The sequence below is a fragment of the Perna viridis genome, chromosome 2 (genome assembly GCF_037379345.1).
Source record: "Perna viridis isolate PV_CMFRI_1.1 ecotype Kerala chromosome 2, ASM3737934v1, whole genome shotgun sequence".
In the NCBI taxonomy this organism is placed as follows: domain Eukaryota; kingdom Metazoa; phylum Mollusca; class Bivalvia; order Mytilida; family Mytilidae; genus Perna; species Perna viridis.
Window position 1 is genome coordinate 60162764 of NC_142446.1, and position 22267 is coordinate 60185030.

Consider the following 22267-nt stretch of genomic DNA (forward strand, 5'->3'; position numbering starts at 1 on the left):
AAGCATGATTAGAATTATTGAGTAATATGTTTGTGTGGTCATTATGTACATTAATGTATTCATTCTTGACATTATTTAAATCTTTTAATTAAATTTTGATTTACACACATATTACATAGTGCACGTATTTTAGGTTAAGTGTGAAAAAAAGCTTCTCTGAAGCAAAATTAAAAAAAAAGATTATGATCATAGTTTAAAGTATGGGATTCCACTAACTCATTTATAAACATTGGATCAAGCCACAACAAAATAATTTACAAATAGACAAAATGCTAATTTTTAATCAAAATCATGATTACACCACACATCCGAGTAATCGATTATATACCATTTCTTGTAATCATTATTTACAATGATTACTGATTACATATGATAACTTATGAAAATGTAATGGATTCCAGTTGATGTCGATTACTGATCACGACTACCCCATCCCTGTTTTAGAAACAAAAGTTTGTGTAGGTTTCTGTGTTACAAAATTCAAACAAATATTATGAACTAAAAAAAATCGGTTATTGCATTTTTAAAACAAACCTATCGAGCTTCCTGTATGAAAACAAAAAAGTGTTTAAAATTATAATATTGATATTAAATATTTGACTTTTTCAATTATTTAAATGGTATTATTTAAAAAAAAAAACCAAATTTTTCCTTCTGACAGATTAAAAAAGGCAGAAGATAAGTATATCGCGATATATAATTACATTGTACAATAATAATATCACAAAAAAGAAGATCAGAAGATAAAAAGTGAAAGCCTAATAGTGGTATGAATTTATTTTTTATATCAAACACAAATAATATGTGATTGTAAAACAAACAAAGAACTTACAAACGACAAGATTGAGCAAATAATAATTCGTTGAACAACTTTGGGTAGCTGTTTATCAGGGCATCATTTTAGTACCAAAATCTAATATATAGGCATTGAATTGCATTGAACGATTACCTAATTGAAGCCAATAGACCTATTCTAGTAAATGGATTTTTATGATAAAAAAAAAATATTTCAACATGATTAAACTTTTTCCATATGAAACCATTAGCCTCTTCGAAGAGTTTTATTTATATGTATCTCTGAAATGAATTTTATTATATTCTTTTCGTGATCACCATAAATACTCAAGGTTAAACCCTTTCATAGATATATTGACTGAAATGGGTCGGGCTCATTCAAATAGCCTCACACAAGCGTACAATGCTGCAGTTATCTGTCGGCAGACACGCAGGATTATGTTCTATTAATACCAGGCTTTAAAAATAATTATGCTTTTGCAAAACAAATCTTTAAGGATTAGCGGGTCAATACTGTCCCAATGTCACCTAAAAAATGGAAATTTAGGAGGAAAGGTAATGTTTGTTGACTTTTGGCAAAAAAACTATTAATAATAAACTCATAATAGCTTGAAAACTGATTTTTTTTCAATAGCATCCAGCTAAACATGTTTTAGTATCTGTATTTTCTGAGTTTACGAAATTTCGGCATTTCACTACTGTTTCTTCAATCCTGAGTTAGCGCTGCAATTTAAATATTGGAAAACATGCAGAAATGTATCTTTATTATAATTAATGATGAACTCTGTAAATGTCTACAAAATTCCATCTAGAGGGGTTATGCTGGTCCATGGTCTAAGAGGAAGGTATTAAAGTATCTTAGTCGCAATTCTGTTCATTCACTAAACAGACTATGCCTTTCCACGATTTACGATTTGGGACAAGTGTTCTCGTTTTGTAAAGCTTTTAGAAAAGGACAGAAAATAATATTTACTTGACATGATCAAACTTCATTTTTATTAAAATGTTTGTTTACAGCATAATTTTCCTAATATTGAAATGTTTTTCACGGCATAATTTTCTTAATATTGACGTCTATGAAAAAGAATAATAAAAAAACAGTCGACAGCAAAAATAATATAACTTTATATACAGTGAAAATGAATATGACATCACTACAAAATTGCAACTTGTACACAGCAAACGTGTATAAAAATCTAAATGACAAATGTTATGTCCAACAATAAAAATTAAAATTACACGTACTTAAAAATATTATAATGTTTTAACTTATCAGTTTGATTATTTAATTACCCTTTGTAGACTGTACTAACGGCGGACACAATTTCCCGTTATTTAATGTAGCTTGTATGACGAAACGTTCTCGTCTACTGTTACCATCATCATCCGGTTCTGTCCATACCGACCATTCAGACACCTGACAATCTATTGAAACTAAAATGCATAATTATTATAATGCTCATCAACATGTGATTTGCGTTCCTAATGCTCATCAACATGTGATTTGCGTTCCTATGCCAATCTGCATAAAGCAGATTTGAAGCGCACCTAGATTAAATGAAATCCAAAACACTATCACTTCCAAACAAGTTCAGACAACTAAATATTGCACAAGTTCAATCGTCAGACTGACTGAATTAGATCACTTAGTCTTTGTCTACTCAGTGTGTAAATCGAACATCCATTATCATTTTCAAACTGTCTAAAAGAAGGTTATCCATGTATATTAATGTTGTCAAAACATGACTTTGACTTTACTTACATGTACTTATCTTCATAAATGATTGTCAATCATCTGCCGTTATTTAACCGTTATACGGAAAATATCTCATGAAATTGTTTATTTTCCAAAATAAACACAATCGGGTACTTCTATTAGTGCTGCGGACAGATATCAAAAAAGTGTTTTAGTTTTCGTGTTTAATGGGTCTAGAGGGTATACGGCTATAGCGCATGTTAATGGAAAAATAAATCAGTGTAGTTTTTGAACATCGTTCTTTTCAAAATGAAAAACGGTAAAGTTTTCTGCTAGTTTGCATTGATTAGTTGAGGGGTCAAAGATCAATCGGCCACAATACTTTTTGATAAGTAATTTAAGTGAAATCGTTTATTTTATGTATTGGAAAACAAGTAACATGTAAAGATCACATGTATAAAATTTCAAAAATGTAAAAAATGATTGCATTTTAGTGCATTTTCAATGATTAAGAGATAATAAGACACCGTAGAATATTACAATGTATATCTAAATATTTTTTACTGAATAACAAATAAAATAAACACAACGTTCCCGATTCGATATGCAACATGAGCTTTACAAAATGTGTTTGAAGTTGCAAATTTTCTCATATTTTAACTACTAATTATACCAAAAATGTAAAATACGAAATCATTTCCCGGACAATCTGTTCTGTTTACGAACTGTTGGTACAACAGAAAAAAAAAAATGAATATTATCTAAAGTAACTTTTTTTAAGTGCTTTTTAAGCAGATTGATAAAAGTTTGACGTATTTTTTCTGCCATTTCTGTGTTTTTCCTTAAGCGCCCGTCGATCTGTTCTTATGCAAATGATATCATTCCGGATCTGAACGATGGAGGGAAACTCTGACATTGTTTAAAAGTCATTTAGTATGTGACGGTGAAAAAGAGAACGTTACAACGGTTTTTTTTTTAAATGGATTATATCAAATGAAATTGGCCTTTACTATTATATAGACCGATGAAAAGTTTCCAAGTTACATTTGTATGAGTGGCTTATTTCCGATTCCTAGATTTAAAAGCATCTTCACTAGGCAAGGATTACGGTCCTGCCCCTCGCATTGCGTTGAGGAAGGGGGCAAAACCATAACCCTTGACTAGCGAAGATGCTTTTACAGTTGAGATCCATATTCACTTTAATTCTTGTTGGTATTTAGATTACAACAAATCAGAATTAGAATGAACCATTACGTGGCTCACTTATTCATTCTTCTCTTTTACATTGTCAAAATATGACAACAGAAGTAGCGCACAATTCAATGCACAAACCACTTATTACAACTGCTCTGTACATGTATGTTTACGCAGCAAAAAAGTAAGTTTATAACAACTTACAGACAGTAAATAAAGCAAACGATATTGTATCCTCGGATTATAAACGTCTTGATCAGAGCCCCTCTCTTTTTCTAACATTCTTGATCCGCCCCTGGTCTGGACAATGATGTTTCCTTTGAACTAATATTCTATAACAACTATGTTACCATTGTGTACTATTCATACGGTTACTAAAATGGAGTCTTTTTGAGAGGTAAAAAATCTTAGCAGTATTTATTGCGTCTGAATTTCTTCAGGCGAAGTTTAAAGTTTATGTATTGTCAAATTTATCATGAAAATGAACCGCCGAGTTGCATTTTTTGTTTGAGAGCCCCTGATTCATGGTTAAATCTTTAACGTTTTATTAGAAGTCCAAGCATATAAAGAAAAATGCAAACAAAAACTATGTATGTTTTGTATGCACAAAAATAAATCTCAAAACCTTAAGTATTTCCATCAAAATGTAAGGTAGACTCGATACTTTACATGTGTCTCTGTTCATAAAACAGTCTAGAAACTTTTGGCCTATTGTGTCATGTCTTAGAGTAAGAGATCTTGTATAATTACATTCATTTTTCTGAATAACTTGCAAGTCAAGTACATTATTAAGAGAATAACAGGGTTAAACTCTATACCCGGTACTACTTTAAAGGTCCTGGTGGTACTAATATCTGTATTTTAAATGTGTAAAAAGTGAGTTTTTCTACTCATGGGTTTTGCCGGGTCATCAACGGGAATACATGTATAACATTTCTTTGGGAAATTATTTATTGATCATAAAAAACAGTGTACAAAGTCATGTTATTGATGCCACACAACGTGCCTTCACGGTATAATGCTGCAGATGAAACTGCATATTAAGTTAATCCCTTAAATACTGAAGTTGTGTCTCGACCTCAAACCGCACATTGTTGTGTATTTGTAGTTTTCATTGGTTTAAACAATAATGAAACAAGCAGTGGCTAGCAGACACTCACAATAGTTATCATGTATACTATTTTTGTGGATAAACTTTCCAAATTTCAACCATTGACTTTTAATTGTCTTGTTTTTGCTTCAATGCGCTTTGGGGTTGTGATGGTATTTAAGAAGTGAATTTTTAAGAATAAACTGAAGATTTACCAGTCCCCATTTTGATCGTGTGTGTGATCCCAATTACTCTTATTTTGTTTTTCTTCGCTTTGTTTAAAGGCCTACGAGGTTCTGGTGTCGCTGTAAAACGACTCACCTACTTTAGATTGAGTAGTGTATGGACAAGCGGTTCCATGATTGATTGGCTGTACTATAATTCGTCTAAAGCGAGAACAAACACCTTTGCCAGACGGATTGCTCCAAGTCTCCCATTCTCCAACAATACAGTCTCTCCTAACTAATACAAATGAATGTCATTATAATTTGTTAGGAGGTAACGCGAACCTTTGGGAAACGTAACTCAATATTCAAGTTCACAAAAAAAAAAAAAAATACATAAATAATTAAACGAATAAAATGCTAGCTTATTTTGTAGAATAGGAAAATTTATTATTATTTAATAACATGTTGTTTTAGGTATTTATCGGTTAAAATCCTTTTGTCAGAAGAACATGACAAAGTGATTTATTTTCTGATGATAAAATCTAACCAAATAACTCATTAAAGTGCTATTTAATATTTTAAAAATCTAGAATACAGAAATACCCTATATAACAAACTGTAAACCAACTTTCTGAATTAAACGATACAACAATCTATGCAACCTGTGATATCATTTTTTTCTGGTTAAGTTACTATTTATTTTAGTAAACAATAATTTTAGCAGATATCAAAGGTTGAAAGAAAAAGCAAATTGATACATAAAACGCTTATAGTTTATATGTCCAATAGACTATCATTATCCGCAAAATTTAAATGAACATACCTGTTCTGTGTGGAGTCGAGTGTCCTCGATGAAGCATTGTTCACACAAGAAATACACACAAAAATATTTGAAGGACCGGTGGAAAGAGACATGGTCGTTTAAGGTAAGAAATATGGAATACTAAGTCTTATATCATTTACCACACAATTAGGCAATATTTGAAAATATCATTGATCATTAACAAAGCACAAAAGCAAACTAAGTTAGACATATCACATTTAAATGCGATCTTGTTTGTATGCAGTTGGCTGATACACTCCTTGAGATGTTTTGGTTTCCTGCAAACACGATACCCAAACGCACGCTAAACGCTCACCAAACGCACGAAAGACGAACGCTTCTATCTGGCGTTTAAACGCACGATAGATGAACGACGAAAAATAATAATATTAACAAATAATGAAGAAAGGGAACTAGAAAATAGAATTAATAAAAGTATACATTACATTAATTTTAGCAAAAAATATAAAAATAACAGTTGAATCAAGGAAATAATCAACGTTCCTAGCGTGCGTTTAAACGATTACAAAACGATGTGTAAACGCATGACAAACGATGCACGAACTCAAAAATGGGAAACGTGAACGTTTCAAGAAGTCTAATTAACGACAATTTTACTTTGTTATTGCGACTCTATTTGCGCATTTGAGAGACAATATTTATATGACCAAATTAACATCTTTTTACAGAAAAAAAAAGTAACCAGTACGAAAGATTACATGCATACGATTATTTATTTCTTATACAAATGAATAGAAACTTGAAATTACATTAAATAATAAAATACAGTAATACCAATAATTTCATTACATATGTTAATTATACTAACATTTGATACACATGTAGTTGCATTGGAATTGAAATAACTGTATTGTGGTTTAAGATTTGCTGCCATTCAGTCGGATGTGGTGGACATATAACGCGTCGCTAGTAAACTCAAACTTGAATGCGATATCTGACATCCAAACATTATATAAAAATACTAGCACATTTACAGTCATAAGTTGTCGCATAACCATATAAACATAGTAACGTTTACATTGAAAACAAGCCTACGTGTAGAAACGTTACTTTGTTGGAAAAATTGAAGATGTTATACTGGTGAATGTATGCTGTAGTTATTATTTGATCATGTTTTTAAAATGATTTATTTTTTTTATATATTAAAGTCAATACATGCACAGTGGCATTTGCGTTAATATGAGCGCATTGTGAAAATGTTGTATTTAAGACGATTGTCTCAAGACAAAAATGTATATGATTCATATATTTTATAGCTTAAGCCATTTATTTTGTAAAATTAAATCAAAACACCCAGAGAAATACATAATCGTTCGAAAAGCGTTTAAAATTACCCATAATGCATTCTAATTACTAACAAATATAGTATCTTAACCAGACAAAAGACAATTTACGATATCGTAGATTGCATAGATTGTACGTTGTTATTGAAACATTTGAATTGTCAGTTGTATACAGTAAAACTAATTTTTGTTTCCCATAATCTCACTCTGTGACATTAATTCCGATGTTAATACCGATGACTTTCTTCACTTTTTACCTTGGTCATTTTCAGTAAGAGGCGGACATGGTTTGCCATTGTTAAGAGCAGGCTGAATAATTACACGACTTCTCATAGTATTGCCCCCATGGTCTGGTATGGACCATGTAGTCCACTCTGATACATCACAGTCAACTATATCTGGTAAACAAAAAGATAAAACGTTCACAAAGACAATGAGACTAAAATTAATCATTGAGACAAATATAATGAATGAAAATGGGCTTCTAAAGTTCAGTTTTACAAATGAACGCGTGCTTGGTCTAGAACTGGGGTATGTCCGGATTTTCAAACGAATTTACCACTCATTTTAGTCTTGGCATGACCAGTACAATCTACACAAGTTATCCATACAATAAAGTTCAAACTTTTCGACAGATTATCTTCATAGAATTGTTCTGAAACAGTAAAATTAAACAGTAATTGTACGAAATGTTTTTTTTTACCTAATTTAGTTTGTTCAATCGGTGGGCAGGATTTTCCTTCATTTTTATTTTGTCGAATAACAGAACGCGTTCTTGTCATTTTGCCATTTTCATCCCGGCTGCTCCAGGATCCCCATGCGTCTACCAAACAATCCAAAGGCACTACGAGACAAAGCAAATCAATATGATAAATTCTCTAGCCGACTAGCTATAAAAATAAAATGAATAAAATCTTTAATCTAAATCCTAACAATCAGATTTCAGTTATACACAGGCAATTATTATTAACTGGAAATTCACAGGAGTTCGATTAATATGGCCTTCATGTCAAAGATTAAGTTCAAATGAAGTTCACGTAAATTCTGTCACAAATTTTATTTGCTAAATTCAGGCAAAAATCACGAAATAATTTTGCTTGGTTAGATTATAAAAGATACTGCTTTCTATTTGTAAATTAAAGAATTCTAAAGAAATGCGTTTAACCTTTTTTTGCCCGTTTCAGAAGAGGACATGCTTTTCCTTTGTTTAAAGGGTATCTCTGAACAGTTCTGAATGATTCCATAATTCCATCATCATTAGCTTCTGTCCAGTGGCTCCAACTGCTCACCATGCAGTCAACGTCAACTTCAAATCAAATTAAAAAGTGGTTCAGAATACATATCCGAATTCCAATATCCAATAAATATTATTTCATTTAGCTGATGAGTCAGAAAATAAAGATTGAAATGTTTAAATGACTTTGAAAGGTATATAAAAGTTCATGTACCGTGATCATGATTTTTTTATTATTTGACCTTGCACGAAACATTAACGTTGCTTTAACTAATTTGCTTTCTTGTAGACATTATCTCTTTACGTTTATACTTACCATGTTTTTATACTTACCATGTTTTGTTTCTTTCAACAGTGGACACGATGTCCCACTGTTCAGTGTGTCTTGTACTATAAAACGTTCCCTGAATGTTAATCCTGTGTGATCATGTGGATACCATGCTCCCCAGGCAGTTACCGTGCAATCTATGTCAACTGTTGCAAACGAAAAATTGGAGACATTAACAAACCATTTAGTTTTTACAAGGCTTTGGTACCAATTTTAGTGTCTTATTCACAGACCGAATTAAAATTAACAAGGCAGTTAATAGATGTACTAAGTTTTTAAAGGTTCCAAATGTACAAGGACTTTTTGTAAGACGCCTAGTAACTTCTTCCAGATAAGCTCTAACCTTGTCAACTACATTTAATAATTATCACTACAGAGTGTAACAACTTAGAACGTGATACAGAGTAGACAATATTATTCCATTTTATCATTTGTATCTTTTCTGTATCGTATTGGACATGGCATATTGCTTTATCTTATATAAGTGACGGTCAAAGGTGGAGGGAAATGAGAGTGAGGGGGAGCAGGAAATAAGGGAATGGGATAAGGATGTTAACAGGACAGTTTTTCTTATATCCACGTCTGAGTAAGTTTTATCCTTCAAAAAAGTAGATGTTGAAATTTCTTAGTAAAGGTTACCTTTTTTAAGATCGGAAAGCTTTGGACATGGTTTTCCATTATTTTTTGGCATCTGAGTTACTATTCTCTCCCGGATACTTTGTCCGTTATCATCAATTTGGCTCCATTCCCCCCACTCTGTTACACCACAATCAATGGGAACTGAACAACAAAAAATATTTACACTAGCTCATTTAACTTAAAATTCATGGCTGCTAGTTCATTCTCCATTCAGTCAATTTTAACTCGGAGGTCATTTGATTTTTCAGTCGTAAAACAATCTGATGTCAATCAAAAGGACTTAATCGCTTTATAAGTACTTCCAGCGCGAAAGAGATCTGGCGGACGAATATTAAAATGTATCAAATTGATTATTTCGTATAAATATATTGTCCGAATTTACAGTATACGTTTTCACTCTACACGTTGATGTACTCCCAAATAGTAAGAGCAGGGAAGCGCGCTTGGACTCACGTTGGGTCTGGAAGAGTAATCAAGGGAAACAAGGTTATAGCGGTAATCAAAAGAATGTAACCCAGGGACAAAGACCAGACATGGAAAACAGACATACACAACAAAGAACATAAAGTAACCAAAATCATACACACAAAGTAACAAAAGCAAATGAGCAACTCGGACTCCACTAGAAACTGGGAGCATTGACCAGGTGCACTGGTAGGATAAGCGTCCTCTGTTTTTCTAGAAACACCCGCCGAAATGCTCATAAAAAGTCCGGGGTAGACAAACGAGGAAAGGAAAACCATGACCCGTTGAATAAATCAGTTGTCATGGTGCAGAGGGTTACAGCATAACGATCCACGAGTTCATGATGATGACCATAAAACTTCTGTAGTGATGACTTCAATCTTGTAGCAAAATAACCCTGTTCCAGAAGCCTATTTGTTAAGAGTTCTACCGCCATACAAAAAGTCTGCGTAGTTTCGGCAAGCTCTGGCATAACGTATGAATTGTGATATGAACATTCCATACGCAGGTGCTGAAGGGGTGTTGCCACAGATGAAAGGAAATGACAATTTTGAATGAGAAGTCATCACGTTTGTCGTAAAGTTTGGTCAATAGTTTTCCTTTACCATCGATTTCTAAATGTAGGTCAAGATATGAGGCTGTAGGCCAGAGCGCTTGTAGGAATACTATGACTCAGTTCTTCGGTCAGGTATCCCGAGGGCTGGGCTTCGCTACCCCCAACTACTAACAGACATCTACTAAATTGTAACTCAATGCGCGTCAGAATAGGATAGCCAAGACCGTAAAAACCCTCACCACACACTATACGATTGAAATGATATTTTACATAAAATCAACAAAAGACAAAATAAAAGACAAAAATCAAATATAAAAATAGAAGTTCGAACTATATTTCATTAATGCCTTTGATATCCATTTATGGATTCCACGTGACTGGCTACGTTTAAAACTAAAAATAGGTTGTTAATATTACACATTGAGAGACAAAATAAAAACGAAATGAAACGAAACAAAAACATCAGTATTGAGAGGATGTGTAGTTTTGGTAGTAGTGAAAACGTTGCTCCCGTTGTAAATAATTAATCTGTTTGGAAATACAGAAAGAACAGATTATATAGTTTTAAAATACCTTTAAATATATCATGACTTCCGAGGTTCAACGCCATCGGCGCTTTGGTTATATTTACAGATTTCAAGTGTTGGTTACTTCTTTATAAACCCAAATTACTAAGAAATCTTTGAAATACGTTTTCTTAATTCTAATAGGGAATTAAGCAAATATTTACCTAATTTAGTTTGCACAAGTGACGGACAAGGCCGACCATTGTTCAGACTTTTTTGAGATGTTTTTCTGACTCTCGTTGCGGTTCCATTCTTGTCATGTGGCAACCATCTACCCCAATTAGACACTTCACAGTCTACCGGTCCTATTAAAACACGGTCATATTTCAATCAAATCTTACATATAACATTTACCGTATGGTAGAGGATGCACGTAGAAATAGAATACGAAAGAAATTAAATATGAACTGTACTGTTAATTATGCATATTTCAAGAATCCTAAAACAATTCTTTTATATCAAGTCATACTTACATTTAACCTTTATAAACAAGTTTTTTTTTCGATTTAGTCTTTCATATTAAATACAATTCATTATTGTCATCCGCCTCGGCAGTGACAATTTATAACGATGCAGCATACTTTCGTCTTACTATAAGGTTCGTATGTGAAGTGTTCATTTTTTTAAAAAATAGAGTAAAGTTAAAAAACTACTTGCCCATCTTAAAATGACAAAAAAAAAAAAAATAATAATCATTTAGCAATATTCAAGTCCTTATAAAAACGAAAAAGGTACATTTTTTGTATTGCGGCATTTGCAGGTGCATTTATAAAAAAAATGATTTTTTTTAAATTGTAATTGTTATTTGAGAATATTCTTTGTAAATTAAACTTGTAAATAAATAGTCATTGTCTACCAGATTTCTTGAATTTTCATGTAGTCTAAATTTCTGTAACTCAGTTTTACTCCGTTAGATAATTACAGGTTCATGATACAACGAAAACAAGTTGAGTATGTAAATGAGAATTAAATCAATAAAAAAAAATCAGTAAAAAAGACTAACAGCCGTTCCACAGGGGCTTGCTCCCACTATCAAATATGCAGCACAACTAGTATATAAATACTAGTCGGGCTGCATATTTGATAGTGGAGCAAATGATATGAACCTTTTACATTCCAGTGATTTGATTGCATCGCGGAGGCTTGCTCTCACTATCAAATATGCAGCCCGACTAGTGTTTATATACATGAAACAGTTGCATATTGAATACTGGGAGCATGTCTCTGTGAAGCAACCAAATCACTTGAAGGTTATAATTATGAATATACATATCTTGTACAACCAAATCAGTCAATTCTTTTATTTTTTGAAAAAGTGCGAAGCGAATGACCTTAGATTTTTTAAATGCCAATCTTGTACATTGTAACTTATAGAAGTGCGCAGTCATATTAAAATCCACAAGCAATAACCCACTCGACAAAAGCTGTAACATAGATATGAGAGACTTCTAATTTGGGTCAATTTTGTCAATAAATGAAATTGATGATAGTTTTAGAACACTAACCAATCTTAGTATCCTCGAGACGTGGACATTTCACTCCATTGTTGATGGGCGTTACTAATATGGCTCTTGTCCTTGTACTGGTTCCCTGTTTGTTTACTGGTCCCCATTCATTCCAGTCAGTAACCAAACAATTGATATCCACTGCAACATGAGAGAATTTTTTTTGTCACTAAGAACAATTATTTGAAGCCATTCTAGTTTAAATCCCATTTTCTACGTATCGGAACAAATAAAAAACTGTTATCTTGTTTAATTTAATGAACTAATGACTAATATTCATGATGATACAAGAATGATTAATGATGCATGCGCGTGTGGCCAGTTTTTGCTCAGTTGCTCAATTGTTTAGCAATAATAACTGATTTTTATAATTACCCTACATTATACATTTGTTTGAAATAGTGTTCTGTGGATAAGAACCGTATTTTATTGACTTAGCTATTACGGGGGTGTTCCATGTAGTAATTATGCACCGAAAAAGACTGTTGATGAAATTATTTTTTAAGTTGCTTTTGAATATATATACCAAACATTTTGTCCGCTCTATAGTCCGACGGTTGGATGGTCCGACAGGTCGATTGTCCGACAAAGGGCAAATATCAATGCCTCAGTTCAAAACACTAAACACGAGCTCACACTATGAGTGAGCTATTGTCATTATTTTGCGTCGATCGTCCGTCCGTACCTAAAGGTTTTCGTCCAAGGTTCTTAATTATTATCTGAAATCACAGGATTCGGAATCAACCTGATTTTATTCTAGAACCTAGGCCTTAAAAATAACAGTAAAGTCCATGCCAGAACTTGGTCCTTTTCTCTCATTTTTTGTCTTCAAAAGTTAAAAAATAATTTTGACAAATAGAAGCCTACATGGGGCGCCAGGGCTATATTCGTGCCTACTGACCGCTTATGGGTTTCATTTACTTTGTTTCCGTAGTTTTCATTGGATATATATGCGTTTTAAAGATACGTGACAGACAAACAGTCAGGACAAATAAAAAAGTTTTTAATTCCAGCTGCAGCTTGCACGAAAAACCATAACTAACTCAAAATATAATCCAAGTCGAGAAGAAAATGGTCTGTGCCTTAATGAGAAATCATAATAATGCTTCATGTACTTTCGCAACAACAAAAACACATTCGTACGAGCGATCAAATAAAGCAATTCTTGAGTGAACACCACGCAGGTATTATAAGAAAGAATAAAATAATTAAATAATTATACACGACTTCTGTATCGACTTCTTTTGAGATATGACATAATACCGAATTGTTATAATACACATGAGTATTATAACAAACTGAACATCGGTTAGAACATGACGTTTCTATGGAGAACAAAACTGCTTTAAAAGGTAACGATCTAAATATAAAATTAGAAAAAGAAGCAGGAATAGAGAAAAAGTCTATTTCTTTTAAACTGCAAAATAAGTCCAGACCTAAGAAACATCAGAAAACAACCACACGGAAATGCTCGTTTCTGACGTATCTGACGGCAGGTTATTTATAAAAATGTTCTGTTCATACTGGTGGAAACTTAGTCTGTAATATAGCTTGTTTGGTATTTACAGTGGTTGACTGCACAGAAAGTTCGTCTTTTGTTACTAGGTATTATATACCTAATAAGAACTGTTTTTGGAAGCTACTTTACCGAATTTAAAATCATGTAAACTTTGGCAATCTTTCCCGCCATTGAGATTTTTCCGTAGTACTGTGCGCCGTCGTTGAGACATTCCTTTCTCATTGTGAGGTCCCCATTCACCCCACATGTCCACCACACAATCAATAGGAACTACAAAAAATCTTATGTATATGAGAAAATGACCTTGCAGTCGTTAAACACATCATTTATCCAATGGAGTTCTGATAAGAAGATACAAAAAAAAAGGAAAAAAAAACAAAAACAAAAAAAAAAAACAATACGTTGTGCGCACAAATATAAAAAAAAGAGATGTGGTATGATTGCTCATGAGACAGTCATCCACCAAAAGCCAAACAACGAACAATTAAACTTTTATAAGTCACCACACGGTATTAAATCATGGGCAAAACCCACACCATAAAGCAAACTGTGACAGGCCCAAACATAAACTTAGTGAAACTTTCATAGACGAAAATCGACCTAATCAATAGAAACAAACGTAAAACGAATAACAATGAACATAAAACTGGACAACAGGTTCATGGCTAGGGACAGGCACTGGACAACAGGTTAATGGCTAGGGACAGGCACATACAGTAAGTGGTGGGATTAAACTCAACCCCTAACCGGGGACAATAGTGGGAAAACATAAAAATAAAACGAACTATAAAAATCTGTTGAATTCGGATACAGAATACAAAACTTAAACATATAGGACAAAAGACAACAAGGTATACCATGAAAGAGTACTCGCTTTTTCTGTAAGCTACATTTTAGTTCAAAACCCAAAAAGCAATTGATAAGCACACCTTGTTTACTAATTAAAAGCAAAAAATATCAATATATGCATGTTCAATAGGATTTAGTGAAAATACATCATAAAATATCAAAGTAAAACAAGGTTTTCGTGCAAATGCCAAGATAAAAAGCAATGACATTCACATAATAATCAATATGAATAATATTACGTGGAATTCGTTAATCGTGGACGTTGTGAAAGAAGTATAAAACGCCACTGGCATACTACACAGTATGGAATAGAATATATGAGTAAAGAACTTATTAATTCAATTGATCAAACAGTTGTCTTTCCTTGAAATAAGCTTTCATTTTGTTTTTCTCTACTTACCTTCCGGTGCAGCCCATGATCCATGCTCCCAGTTTTGAGTGGAGTCCGAGTTGCTCATTTGCTTTTGTTACTTTTGTGTATGTATTATTTTAGTTACTAAGCATTCTTTGTTTTGTATGTCTGTTTTCCATGTTTTTCCACGTTTGGTCTTTGTCCATACACTTCTTTTTTTAGCCTTGGTTCCCTTGATTACTCTTATACATTACTCTTGATAAATCTAAATCTAAAACAGATTAAAATAAAATCAAATTCCATAGATGTTCCGGATTTTTTACCAAGTTTAGACTGGTATGTTTCAGGGCATTTCGTTCCATTATTCTTTGGTTCCGTCATAATAGACCTTTTTCTGACTACTTTCCCAAGGTTATTAGGAATAGACCATGATGACCACTGTGTTGTTCTACAGCCAAGGGGAACTTAAAAAAATGTATTCATATAATAAACAATAGTTACTACTTGTATAAAATAATATGTTATACCAAAAAAAAAAAATAAAAAAATAAAAATAAAAATAAATAAATAAATAAAACAAAATAAAATAAATAAATAAAATGTTTTCATATAATAAACAATAGTTACTGCTTGTGTAAAATAATATGTCATGCCTTAATTATGAAATAATTATTATTTAAAAAAAGATGACATTAATGTTTTTTTAAAATTGTTCTACAGTTCTTCTAGATAGAAACAATCCTACCAAATTCTGTCTCAATTATGGAAGGACACTCCTTTCCTCCGTTCCAAGGTTTGCGTTTCCTTATTCTAGTACGCATGCGTACACCTTTGTCACTAGTCGGGCCCCAAAGACCCCAGTATCCTACTACACAGTCTATAGACACTGAAAAAAAATCAAGATCAATACATCAATCTGTAAGTAACTAAAGCAATTCCTTTTTTTTTTTAAATAAAGGAGTTGTTCTTTACATCATTTTTTAAAAAGAAATATTGGTTCAAAGCTGGCTGGCACAAGTATGTGACTCTTTACAGCAAATAAACATCTCTCCGGACACGTCTCAAATTTTTAACTGTTTTATGGATATAGTCCTTAAATATATATATACATATGTCAGAAAAATTTCCAATGATGTTAGAACTGTCAAATTTATGATGCAAATTTTTGGTCGTTCCTTCCACGGGACTCGAACTCGTACTGCTGTGATATCTACGGCAACACCGCCTGCACACAGTCCAGCGCCCTAGACCAGTCGGCCAGCTAGGCTCTATAAAAATATAGCTTTCGCTGGCCGGGTCATTCCTCCTCGTAGGATTAATCTAGGGCTGTAACTTAGTACACGGTGTATGGTAATACGAGACAGTTCATTTAGATGTTAATATGCAGGATAGAGGATCAAATTAATGATGCATGTCACAACAAATCAATATTATATAAACGTCTCAGAATGTGACGACTCTATTCGCTACACTGCTCCATCGGATCAAACTGATACAGGGAAGATAACGATGTTCTAAAATCGTTGGGTCTAGCGCGCTGGACTTTGTGCAGGAGGTGTTGCCATAGATGTCACAGCAGTACGAGTTCGAGTCCCGCGGAGGGAACGACCAAAAATTTGCATCACAAATTAGACAGTTCTTACATCGTTGGGAATTTTTCAGACCTTTATATATATGATTATCAATGCAGTGACTACAAATGTAAACCAGACATCCCTCTAAGTCGCCATCTGAGATATGGGGTAAACGATATAGCCTAAGGATTTAAACAATCACTTACAATGCATAAACGAAAAACGTACTTTTTAATCTAATTATATGATATATAAAGATACATGGGTACATCTTCCTGTCATAAATGGATTTGAAGTCGTTGGAAAATCTAAATAGCACCGTTGCCTTAAAATTGCGTTTAAAAAAAATATAATACGATACGGTAATGTTGAAACGTGTTATTATTTTAACCCTATCCTTTATCACTGTTCGAAAGAATCTCGGATATAAAGTCTCAGTTTTGATGCACGAGCCAATTTGGACAATCCTAAAGAACGTAATAATCTTTCAGTATTGTTCTATCATGACATATTTCAACAACAAAGTTCTATTACTGTTACTTTACCAGATTTTGATTCGTGAATAGGTGGACAGTTCTTTCCGCCATGTAAAAGGTTGGTTTCTATAGATCTGTGTCTAACCATGATACCTTTTCCTATGTCATGCCATTCGCACCATTTTGAAACGGTACAATCAACGGCAACTAGATGAAAACAAAGAACGTAGTGTTCACTTTACAGTAAATAACTTATTTCGATTTCTGATTTAGAGTTTTAACCACTCCGGCGTGATTTAAATGATACATGCCATGTATTTATAAATAAAGAATATACTTTTCAAATATTTCATGATAGACAATTTTGTTCATTCCTATTGTCAAAAACATAATGAAAGTTCATATTAAAAAAAAAACAACAAAACAAAACAAAACAAAAAAAAACAAAAAAACAAAAAAACAAAAAAAAAACCCAAAAAACAAAACAGGATCTGTACGCTTTGTAGTCTTAAAAGATATGACAACATAAATCAAGCGTATATGATACAAAAACAAGCATACAAAACCCTCCTAATATTTATTCATTGTGTTTATGTAAGGTGTGTTTTCGTGAAAAAATGCAAAGCCAGAAATTACGTTACCTTTTTCCTTTGCCTCAAGAGCAGGACAACGCCCACCACCTCTTGGATGCTGTGTTATTGCTCGATTTTTTACCCTGAAACCTTCAGCGTTGACCAAACTCCAAGAGGTCCAGGAACTTACTTTACATGGTACAACACCTGTAGAGGGAAAAGTATGAAAACATTATGTTTTATTGGGTATATATCACTCTTGGTTGTGCTACAATTTGTATCGTTGTCAAAATGGTTGTTAACACACACACACCAACACACACCTTTGAGCTACATGTATAAGGTAAAGTGATTCATCTGGGATTTATGCTTGGGTTTATTTGTTTTAATGGGATTCGGTAACTTTATTATACAGTCTTTGAACAGTATATGGTGCCTTATTTTACATGTTTATTCACGTTTCTCCAACATTTGATAAGTAGACTAAAACAACATTCAATTAAGGTTAGGGATCATGCGCCCTCAAAAGGGATGGATATTTAAAATATACCTGTACTTTACCTTTTCCAATATAAAATGATATATTTTAAATGATATCATTGATAAAAGAAACAAAATATTTTTGTAATATTTTTGGTTGAATATTCAATTTTTTTTTCTGTTTTTTTTTCAATAAATACTTATAACATATTAAAACAATAAAGCTTGCACTGTTAGTAGCTCACGTGGCAAATTGGGCTGAGATCACTGATGCCCTATAAGACAATGTCTGTCAGTTTAGGTTCATTTAACAGAAATATGGCAAATTGTTGCTTGCAGTGAACTTTGTACCAAATAGGTTCAGCAGATTCAGACTACAATACATGGTTAAGACAAGATTAGGCGACAGAAGACATTAGAAAATGTATTGTTCCATTTTAAATGAAACTGCCTATATTCTACAAATCCTATCTGTCAGATGAAGAATTAAAGAATCGCATACACGACCACCAGTACAGACATTTAACTTAATGGCAAATGGACACAGACACTTGCAATTTATAGATTTATTATAGTTAACGATGGCGACGCACAGAAAATACTTATACTATCTACCACACGGAACCTTGCCAAAATTTGCTCAATCTGCAGGCATCACTAATGGAGACGGAACCTTCCACACTTCACCAAACCATTTTACCCAGTTAAACATGCTACAGTTGACGACGTGATGTACCCACTAGTATTCTCCATTCTTCCTTGAAAGAGCGAACAAACATACGTCCGATTCTTGAACGTACTCAAGATTGCATGCAAGTAACGAGGAATACCGAAACATCGATTGCCCAATCTACAGGTGACAGTCCAAGATTATGCAGACCTTGCATCATTTTGTATTCGTATATGGAACTTAGACAGCAAAAATGTGTTTGACATTAAAGTAACTTTGTGCTATGCGTACTTCTGAAAGTGCTTCTTATTTCTGTTAAAGAGTACCAAGGGAACCAAGGTAATAGCGGTAATCAAAAGAATGTAATCCAGGGACAAAGACCAGGCATGGAAAACAGACATACACAACAAAGAACATATAGTAACTAAAATCATGCATACAAAGTAACAAAAGCAAATGAGCAACTCGGACTCCACTAAAAACTGGGAGCACGGACCAGGTGCACTGGTAGGGTAAGCGTCCTCTGCTTTTCTAGAAAGACCTGCCGATTTGCTCATAAAAAGTCGAGTCCGGGGTAGACAAACCAGGGAAGGAAAACTATGACTCGTTGAATAAATCGGTTTCCATGGTGCAGATGGATACACCATAACGATCCACGAGTTCATGATGACGACCATAAAACTTCTGTAGTGATGACATCAATCTTGTAGCAACATAACCTTGTTCCAGAAGCCTATTTGTTAGAGTTCTGACGCGATACAAAAAGTCTGCGTAGTTTCGGCAAGCTCTGGCCAAACGTATGAGTTGTGATATGAACACTCCATACGCAGGTGCCGAAGGGATTTTGCCACAGATGAAAGGGAAGTTGACAATTCTGAATGAGAAGTCATCACGTTTGTCGTAAAGTTTGGTCAATAGTTTTCCTTTACTATCGATTTCTAAGTGTAGGTCAAGATATGAGGCTGACTTCACAGTGTCTGTAGTATCCTTTATCTCAAGTTCTTTGGGTATAGATGCGTTGTATCAAATCCCCGAAATTAGGATTGTTTAAAGAAAATACGTCATCTATATAGCGGAAACTGAGATTAAAGGATCTAGCTAAACGATATTCTTTCTTTCGGATCAGATCAGCTATAAAGTCAGCCTCATAAGAGTAAAGGAAAAGGTCAGCAAGTAAAGGGGCACAATTTGTTCCCATTGGAATGCCGACCGTTTGTTGAAAAACACGTCCACCACACTGGACAAATATGTTGTCGATTAAAAATCCCAGCATTCAAACGAATGTAATCCAGGGACAAAGACCAGGCATGGAAAACAGACATACACAACAAAGAACATAAAGCAACAAAAATCATGCATACAAAGTAACGAAAGCAAATGAGCAACTCGGACTGCACTAATACTAGGGGGCATGGATCAGGTGCACCGGTATGGTAAGCGTCCTCTGCTTTTCTAGAAACACCAGCCGAGTTGCTCATAAAAAAGTCAAATCCGGGGTAGACAAACGAAGAAAGGAAAACTATGACTCGTTGAATAATTCAGTTTTCATGGTGCAGATGGATACACCATAACGATCCACGAGTTCATGATGACGACCATAAAACTTCTGTAGTGATGACTTCAATCTTGTAGCAACATAACCCTGTTCCAGAAGCCTATTTGTTAGAGTTCTAGACCGATACAAAAAGTCTGCGTAGTTTCGGCAAGCTCTGGCATAACGTATGAGTTGTGATATGAACACTCTATACGCAGGTGCCGAAGGGATGTTGCCACAGATGAAAGGGAAGTTGACAATTCTGAATGAGAAGTCATCACGTTTGTCGTAAAGTTTTATATATATTTTTTATCTGTTATATGCAATAACTGCAATGCTTTTTTGTAATAAAATGTGTAACACAGATTGAGAAAATATTTCATGAAGATAAAGACATACTAATAAAAAAAACAGCAATTATTTTATATTTACTATAACTAGAAAATTAAGAAAAAAAAATATAAAAAAAGATGAAGGTACTCCTTTATATAGCTTAATAAAACTTTGTCATAAACAATTAAAAAAAAACTAATATAAAAAAGCAAATGATTTATATGTTTGAATGCCTTGAAATGGCCCTTTAATGGAACCCTTAATCCCCTGCCTTGATTGATTGTTGTTTTAGTCTGAGGTCTGAAAAATTAAAATGTAGGAGAAACGTGAATAAACCAAATGAATATACATCATATCTGTATACGACAAAAGTAAAACCTTTCCAGATACACAGCTAGACTGAGTGTAATTGGAATAGTCATTACTGTGGGATCTTGCCGCTTTATTGAAACACTGGACCCTTACATTTTTTTGAACATGTTAGAAACAAATCATCTTTGTATGTATGATCAAAATAATGATAATGATTCTTTTAAGTAAATACCATTTCAACAGTCCAAGTATTTTAAATTAAAGGGACATGTCAGGGGCCGATTTATCTTCAATTCGGCTTTGAAAATAAACTGAATTTGACGAATCATTATGGATAACGCATACTTTGGGAATTTTATATATGTATAACATGCCAACATGACGTACGCAATAATGCAATAAAATGTGTTAGATCGGGCAAATTTGAAACAACAAATTCAAATGAAGAAAATACATGTGTATTGTGACAGAATGTGCCAATAATTGTAATATTTCAGTAAAAAGCTACCTGTATATATATATATATATATATATCGTCTCAGAATGTGACGACTCTATTCGCTACACTGCTCCATCGGATCAAATTGATACAGGGAAGATAACATAAACTTATAGAAAGGTCTGAAAACTTCCCAACTATCAAATTTGTGATGCAAATTTTTGGTCGTTCCCTCCGCGGGACTCGATCTCGTACCGCTATGACATCTATTGCAACACCGACTGCACGAAGTCCAGCGCCCTAGACCACTCGGCCAGCTAGGCTATTTAAAAATATAGCTTTTGCTGGCCGGGTCAATCCTCCTCGTAGGATTAATCTAGGGTGTAACTTAGTACACGATGTATGGTAGTACGGGACAGTTCATCTAGGTGTTATCATGTAGGATAGAGGATCAAATTAATGATGTATGTCACAACAAATTAATATTATACAACGTCTCAGAATGTGACGACTCTATTCACTACACTGCTCCATCGGATCAAACTGATATAGAGAAGATATCAATTGCGATGCAAATTTTTGGTCGTTCCCTCGAACTCGTATCGCTATGACATCTATGGCAACACCGCCTGCACGAAATCCAGCGCCCTAGACCACTCGGCCGGGTCATTCCTCCTCGTAGGGTTAATCTAGGGCAGTAACTTAGTACACGATGTATGGTAGTAGGGGAAAGCTATATTTTTATATAGCCTAGCTGGCCGAGTGATCTAGGGCGCTGGACTTCGTGCAGGCGGT

At 33.7% G+C, this 22267-nt stretch overlaps 1 protein-coding gene across 1 annotated transcript in view; it reads right to left on the minus strand.

Annotated features, from left to right (window-relative positions):
- Window positions 1-22267, minus strand: part of LOC148626297 (uncharacterized) — a 76688-nt gene that overhangs the window by 18656 nt on the left and 35765 nt on the right. The window contains exons 4-17 of the mRNA XM_088570180.1: window positions 17774-17911; window positions 17202-17339; window positions 15828-15968; window positions 15406-15546; window positions 14011-14151; window positions 12363-12503; window positions 11022-11162; window positions 9271-9411; window positions 8637-8777; window positions 8235-8375; window positions 7773-7913; window positions 7327-7467; window positions 5097-5237; window positions 2089-2229 (exon numbers count right to left, since the gene is read on the minus strand). Of these exons, the coding sequence (XP_088426306.1) occupies window positions 2089-2229; window positions 5097-5237; window positions 7327-7467; window positions 7773-7913; window positions 8235-8375; window positions 8637-8777; window positions 9271-9411; window positions 11022-11162; window positions 12363-12503; window positions 14011-14151; window positions 15406-15546; window positions 15828-15968; window positions 17202-17339; window positions 17774-17911 (1968 nt within the window). The remainder of the gene's footprint in view (window positions 1-2088; window positions 2230-5096; window positions 5238-7326; window positions 7468-7772; window positions 7914-8234; window positions 8376-8636; window positions 8778-9270; window positions 9412-11021; window positions 11163-12362; window positions 12504-14010; window positions 14152-15405; window positions 15547-15827; window positions 15969-17201; window positions 17340-17773; window positions 17912-22267) is intronic.